We start from the raw sequence: 7,929 nt of genomic DNA on the forward strand, positions 1-7,929 counted from the left end.
AGTTGAAGATGGAAGACCAAACTGTGCATTTTTGCCATATTTTACTGTTTTACTTCCATAAAGGGAAGAACGTGCATCAAGCTTGTGAAAAGTTGCATAAAGCTTACAGTGACAATGCTCTACAAGAACATCAGTGACAACAATGGTACACGAAATTCATGCTGGTGATTTTTATCTGAATGGTGCTTCTCAGTCAGGGAGCCCCACCAAGGTTGATGACAACAAAATAAAGGCATTGATCGAGTCAAACCCACGTTATATGACACGAGAGATTGCAGAAACATTGACCATCCATCATTCAAGCATTCACGACCACCTGAAGAAGCTGGGACATGTAAGCAAGCTCGATATTTGGGTTCTGCATGAACTGGAAGTTCATTTGACAGTGTGTATAAACATTTGTAATATGCTCATTAAACATGAGGAAAACAATCCTTTTTTGAAGCGACTGATAACTGGTATAAGTGGATTGTTTACAATGATGTGGTGCACAAACAGTCTTGGTCCTGATGTGATGATTCGCCTCAAACGACATCGAAAGCAGACATTCATCAGAGGAAGGTTATGCTCTCAGTGTGTTGGGATTTTAAAGGTGTTGTGTTTTTCGAGCTCCTACCAAGGAACCAAACAATCAGTTCAAATGTGTACTGTTGGCAATTGGACTGTTTGAATGAATCCGTCATTCAGAAATGTCCAGAGCTTGTTAATTGTAAAGAACTTGTGTTCCATCACAGCAACGTGAGACCACACACAAGTTTGATCACCCGTCAAAAATTATTAAAGCTTGAATGGGATGTGTTGCCACACCCACCACACTCGCCTGACCTTGTGCCATCAGACTTCCTCTTGTTTGCTCTCTTCAAAACTCCTTACGTGGTATAATGTTCAATTCAGATGAGGCTGTAAATCAGCACCTTGTTCAGTTTTTCAAAAATAAAGACAGGTCCTTCTATGAACGAGGAATTATGAAGCTCACTGAAAGATGGCAAAAGGCTATCAAACAAAACGGGCAATATATCATTGATTGATCTTTGTTCTTTATATAAATACATGTTCTTTGAAAAACATAGACAAAATATGTCATGACTTTTCTGACAACCCGATATATAAGCAATTCTACAAAAGTAACAACTTTTAAAATGTGGTGTTTGTTCTCCCAGCTTTTATATATAAATTAGATGATAGATCTGCACTGCTTTTCTCAATTGAGCACATGTTTTTATTTTTTTGTTTTTAAGATTTTATTGGGAAATTGGGGAAGGGAACATTGTGTTTTTCCAGGGCCCATCAGCTTCAAGTCAAGTTGTTGTTATTCCCTCTTAGTTGTGGAGGGCACAGCTCAGCTCCAAGTCCAGTGGCTGCTTTCAATCTAGTTGCGGGGGCGGGTGGGGACATGCAGCCCACCATCCCATGCAAGAATCAAACTGGCAACCTGGTTAAGAGCACACGCTCTAACCAACTGAGCTGTCCAGCTGCCCATCGGATGTGGCCACTCAAGCTCAAGGTGCCGTGTTCAATCTTAGTTTTGGGGGCACAGCCCACCATCCTATGTGGGAGTCTAACTGGCAACCAAGCACACACTCTAACCAGCTGAGCCATCCAGCTGCCTATTGGCAGCTCAGTGGCAGCTCAGCTCAGGGTGCAGCTCACTGGCCCATGTGGGAATCGAACCAGTGACCCTGTTGCTCAGAGCTCGAGTTCTAACCAACTGAGCCACCCGGCTGGCCCTCAATTGATCACATCTTTATATGGACACATCAGCCACACTCTTTAATAGCTACTGAATATGCCATTGTATGGATATATTTTGGTCTGTATCTAATGTTATGTTGACAGGCTTCCAGGTTTTTAAAAATAATAGTAAACATGACTTTGGTAGATATCCATGACATTGCCCATCTGCAAGTATTTCTGTAGAAGACGCTTCTAAACTGGAAGTCCTACATGAAAGCACATATGTCATGTAAACTTTGATGCAGCAAATTGATCCCCTAAAAGTCTGCTTAAAAGGCCATCCCCAATGATAGTGTCTATTTTTCTGTCCTGCTAGCAACACAAAATTCCTTCAAAAAATTGCCAAATTGATCAAAATAGTGCCGTGATTTAATATCTGTTTTGCATTCATTCTATCAGTGGGTTGGAAACCATAATTGCATATTAGCATTTTTATTTCTTTAAAAAGGACAGTTCTTCCCCCACTTCCTCATTTTTCTAGTGGGTGCTCATTTTCTTCCTGTTGATTTGTCAGAGCATGTCACATGTAGAGGATGACCTCTTGGTCTGTCACATAGATGGTAAGTCTTCTCCCTCATACAGTTTTTCTTTCTTGAGTTTGTGTGGTGCTTACATGCTTAGCTTGACAGTACCTGGATGGCAAGACTCATCCCCAACTTGGTTGGGTCAAAGGGTGTCCCTGCTGTAACAGCCACCTGAGATTTTGATCTAACAGTTTTAGATTTCACCAAACTATAGCTGCATAGAAGAGAAACTGAGGCGAGCAGGAGGAGGTGACTTGACTCGTGGTGAGGGAACAGGTCCTAGAAGAATCACCCTTTGGTCCATAAGATCCATTCCTTAAAGGTTGATCAATCAAGTCTCAGAATTTACTCAATCCAAAATGATAGTTCTTTTCTCTGGAATGTTGGACATTTGAGAAACGCAGCCTTCTGAGATGCTTGATAATCTGATAGAATGTTGCCCAAGACCCCATCTCCAGAAGATGTCTCTTGGTGGGCAAAAGAAAGTACTTCTGCATTCTTTCCTGGTGATTTGGATTTTATAGACAAGAGAACCGGGATTCAAGAAGTATCCACAAAGTGTCACAGCCATAAGTATCAGTTCTAAATATTGAAAAAAATGTGAGGGCAGTTCTTGATATTCCTACTGTAATGCTTTCTCTAGCAGAAACTTTATATATTTTAAAACTTTATATATTTTATATTTATATTTATATATTTATGTAAAATATGCATTTAATTTATATATTAAAATATAATAAAAATATTAAATGTATATTTAGATATTTACATAAAAATATTTAAATATGTTATATATTTATATTTAATTTTTATATAATTTATATATTTATGTAAAACATATAATTTGTATATTTTAATGTAATATATGTTAATATATTTAATGTATATATTTAGATATTTACATAAAATATATTTAATTTATCTCTATAAGTATGTTTATATATATATATATAATTATTTTGCTGGTATGTGGAATCATCACCCACCCCGATATTTAAGACAAAACCCTAGAATGCATGCACAACTCCATTTTTCTTAGCATTCCCCACCCCCTTGTTATAAATCATTAGAAGTTCTATTGGTTCCATTCTCAATATCCATTTCTTTTATTTCTAAGTCTGTGTTCTAGTCCTTTCAAGGCTCTAAGTTCCTTCACAAAAGAACTGGGGATCTGTGGTTGTGTTATGTTATCCATGGTCATGTTTGACTAAACAGACCTGCTTTTACTTAGATACAGGCATAGCTTTCTCACCTAGTCTTCTTGCCTCGTTTCTTGGACCACAGTCCCTTCTTCAAAGAATGGCAAACTGTAATACTTGTAAACTATGGCTTTTCAGCCCTAGGCCTTCAGAATGAAGATGGTCATGACCTAGTCCCTTCCCACCATTGAGTTCACTCCCTACCAGGCCCATCCATCACTGTGCTTTAGAATGTTCTCATTCCCATCTCAAGGCATTTGCACTCATGGTTCCCCTGCCTGAAGGCATCTCTTTCTACATCCTGGACTGGCTTCTTCTCATGATTATGGTGTCAACTCTCATCTGGAATCTGCTGATCCCTTCCCCCTTCTGAAGGCATCTTCCACCTCTCTTGTGTTGTCCTAGGGTTTTTATTTGTGTATGTCATCACACTATTTAACTTTTGCGACTTTCCACCATCACACCCACCCCACCTCCCCAAAGTTAGACCCTTGAGGCAGAGATTGTCTGTCTTGTTCAAGGCGACTCACTATTGAATAATTCCTAATGTTGTCATTTTTCCGACCGCTGTTGTGTTTTGTCACACTTCTCTGGTTAGTCCACAGGAGAACATACAGAGAGAGGATGAAGGCTAAAATGCTGGTGATGTGGGACAATATCCATTGGCCAGAAGACCATATATACCTCTGCAATGTTACAGAGCATGAGCATGAAGTACTGAAGCGCCTGGTATATCCTAACAGGACTGGAGCCCAGCCCCAGACAATAGTCTTGGAGGGGATGGCAGGGGTTGGGAAGACTACCCTGGCGGTGAAGGTCATGCTGCACTGGGCAGAGGGCTTTCTCTTTCACCAGAGGTTCTCCTATGTTTTCTACATCAGCTGCCATCGAGTGAGAGAGATGAAGGACACCACCTTTGCTGACCTGCTTTCCCAGGACTGGCCCAAATCACAGGCCCCCATTGAAGAGTTTATGAGTCACCCAGAGAGGCTACTGTTTATTATTGATGGCTTTGAGGAAATGACCATGCCCTCAAACTTGGCTGACAGCCTACAATGTACAGACTGGTACCAGAAGCTCCCGGTGGCCAGAATCCTATTCCACTTGTTGAAGAAAGAACTGGTCCCCACGGCTACCTTACTGATCACGACCAGGGACTATAGTAGTAAAGATCTTAAAAAGTTGTTATTGAACCCACAATTTGTACTAATCTCAGGGTTCACAGAGGGAGACAAGGAGGAGTATTTCTTCAGGTACTTTGGGGACCAAGACAAAACCAGGAAAATCTTGCATTGGATACAAAATAACAAAACTCTATTTCATTCCTGCTCTGCCCCCCTGGTGTGCTGGATTGTGTGTTCCTGCCTGAAGCGACAGATGACAAGATGTCCTCATTTCCAGCTGAGCACTCAGACCACTACCAGTCTGTATGCCTATTTCTTCTCCAGCTCTTTCACAACAGCAGACTTCAATTGGTCAGAGCAGAGCTGGCCAGAGCAATGGAGGGCCCTCTGCTCTCTGGCTGCAGATGGGATGTGGTCTTCAAACTTCACATTTGCAAAAGAGGACATAGAACATCAGCACCTGCAGGCGCCACTCATTGATTTTCTCTTCAGGCTGAATATTCTTCAGAAGGTCAGTGACTGTGAGAATTGTATTACCTTCACTCACCAAAGTCTCCAGGTGTTCTTGGGGGCTATGTTCTATGTGCTCAGGGGAATGGAAGGATCCACCGGGAGTCTCGCAACACATCAAGAGATGAGGGTGCTACTGAATGATGCCTTCACTGACAAGAACTTCTACTGGCATCAAATGGCTCTTTTTTTCTTTGGCCTCTTAAAAAGAGACCTAACAAGAGAACTGGAAGATACTTTGCATTGTAGGCTGTCTCCCAGGATAATGGATGAATTATTAGAATGGGCAGAGGAGTTATTGAAGTATGACATGGTTTCCTTCCATTTTGAATTCTTCACGTTTTTTCAGTGCTTATATGAAACGCAGGAGGAAAACTTTGTAAAGCAGATTTTGAATTACCTCCCTGAAGCTGACCTGGACATTTTAGGGGATCTACAACTCCAAGTTAGTTCATTTTGCCTAAAGCACTGTCAAAGATTAAGTAAGCTAAGGCTTTCTGTCAGCTGTCTCAACCCTCAAAAGGAGTCGACTTTCAACCAAGAGACTCTGAGGTGAGTAATGTGACACAATTTCTTTACCAATGTTCTCTCATCTTCACAGGCTCTGCCTGAGTTCTGTGAAAATCTGGGGCTCTGCTGCTGCTGCGGTGTTATCAATGGTTGCAATTGACCAAACATCATAGATCAGCCCCAACCTGTAAGAATATTTTTCTTTAGTTATCATGGTGGATTCCCTGGCTCCTTTAATTGGCCTACATAAAGGAAGATATTCTATCTCAAACACAGTCTATCAAAAAATTATGTGCCAGGCATTGTGCTGAGACATCTTCTGGAATCAAATTGATGCCCATAACTGAATGGAGGGCGAACTGTTATTGCTACTCACAGATAAAGAAACTGAAGGATGAGAACACAATTTGCTTATGTCCATGTGGCTGTAACTCAGCCTGGGAGTAACTCAGCCTGGATCAGTGCCCAGCTCTCTCTCCCAGAGCTCCAGATCTTAATCAAAATGCTGAATGTTGCCCCTTTGAATGTGAGCTGGGGTGGGAGCAGGGCAAGTGGTGTCATGTAAACCCTAAAGTTCATTCTGATGAGTTTGTCCCTTTGTGTCCTGGAAGAAGTATTCTGGAAATACTTCACCTACTTTGGGTTCCTATCCTATGACCTTGTCCCATCACTGACACTAATGACTTCTGGCTTAGGAAATAAGGAAACCTGACTGTTCTGCTGATTATTTCAGGTCCCAGATATGTTTCTAAACTATTCTTATAAGATAGGGTCTGCTAAATGTGTTCTCAAATCCTTGTTTAACCCTCAAACCTGCAAGAAGTACCATTTCAATTTTAGTTGAACAAGTTGAAATTTCAAGACTAATTTCTTTGTGTTCACCCAGATTGGAATATTAGTAAGGTGATGTGTCTGGAGTAATAAATATTTAATATATACTGGCTATCATTTGCCCAGTCTTGGAATGCCTAAAACCTAAATAGAAGACTTTATTTAGGTAGTGGTCCCTGTTGGGTCATGTCAGTAAGTGCTCTTACTACAAAGTGTTTTCCCAATGATAATTCCATTTTTTTGAGGATTAATACTCCATCAACATCATTCCTTCCTTGATGCATGATCACCCTAAGATTTAAAGGAGATTTCATGCCTTCTCCAAAGGTCATAATAGATCTTCTGATGTTAAGGTCATTTCCTATTTCTCTACAGCACAGCTTCTCACTGTTTTTCCTCAGGGATTTTTAACTCTGTATATTAGAATGAACTGAGATGTTAAACATATAAAGCACAGACACGCATGTGTGTGTGTGCATGCGCCCCTACGAACACACACACACACACACACACACACACACACACAAGGTTGGAAACAACTACTCTTACCAATGCTACAATTCTGGGCAAATGGAGTAGATATAGAGGAGGAACTTTATATCCTTCAGGTACTTTAGGAATATGTACTTTGTTTGACTTCCCTCATCTCAACTGAGATTAAAAAAAATATGACTTTAATGCCCTTTTGCTCTTATTAACATTGAAAGCCTACTGTATTGGGGAAATTCTAAATAATTAGAATTCTAATAATTCTAAATATTTGCATGAATCTTTAATCATCACAAAATCCTATGAGAGTAAGTTTCATTATGTGCATTTTAGAGATAGAAAATTGGAGCACAGAGGTGAAATAATACTATTGGGGGCAGAGTTCTGAATTCAGCTTAGGTCTGATTCACTTAAAGTCTGAACTTTAAAGGATTACACCTGTAGTCCACCTCACCTCACTTATGTGGTTGCTTCCTTCTAAAAAGAATTGTTGAGGATTGCAGGAATTAAACATCTGGTGTTTTGAGATTTATACTTTTTGCATTACAGATCTTTATATCCAGAATGTTACAGAATCCCCACACCATTTGTTGGGGTCTCTTTTTGCCTCCTCTAGGTGTTGGTTGAGGTTCATTTATTCATCAGCCTTCTCTCTTTCCCTCATAAAGAATGGAGCTTGTCAATCTCAAGATATGTCAGTGGGAGGATATTTGCTCCGTGTTCCACAATGGGAACCTGAGTGAGCTGGACCTGAGTAACAGCAAGCTGAATGCTACATCTATGAAGAAACTCTGCTATAAGCTCAGAAATCCAAGGTGCAGACTCCAAAAACTGACGTAAGTGTGATATGCTCAGTGTTTGATGAATACCAGAGGAGAATAACCCTCTTTTCCCCTTTCTATTTACTGCAGTATGTATTTGCCAGAAAGTAAGCTAGGTGCTCAGGAGAATAAAATAATTGTGCTTGTATTAGTGAAGCTGCTACTTAGGCAAAGTAGATTGAAAAAA

At 40.3% G+C, this 7,929-nt stretch overlaps 1 protein-coding gene across 1 annotated transcript in view; it reads left to right on the forward strand.

Annotated features, from left to right (window-relative positions):
- LOC109373742 (NACHT, LRR and PYD domains-containing protein 13-like) overlaps positions 1-7,929 on the forward strand; it is a 32,701-nt gene that overhangs the window by 7,084 nt on the left and 17,688 nt on the right. The window contains exons 3-4 of the mRNA XM_019627851.1: positions 4,056-5,643; positions 7,590-7,757. Of these exons, the coding sequence (XP_019483396.1) occupies positions 4,056-5,643; positions 7,590-7,757 (1,756 nt within the window). The remainder of the gene's footprint in view (positions 1-4,055; positions 5,644-7,589; positions 7,758-7,929) is intronic.

The sequence above is a fragment of the Hipposideros armiger genome, unplaced genomic scaffold (assembly GCF_001890085.2).
Source record: "Hipposideros armiger isolate ML-2016 unplaced genomic scaffold, ASM189008v1 scaffold_742, whole genome shotgun sequence".
Lineage (NCBI taxonomy): Eukaryota > Metazoa > Chordata > Mammalia > Chiroptera > Hipposideridae > Hipposideros > Hipposideros armiger.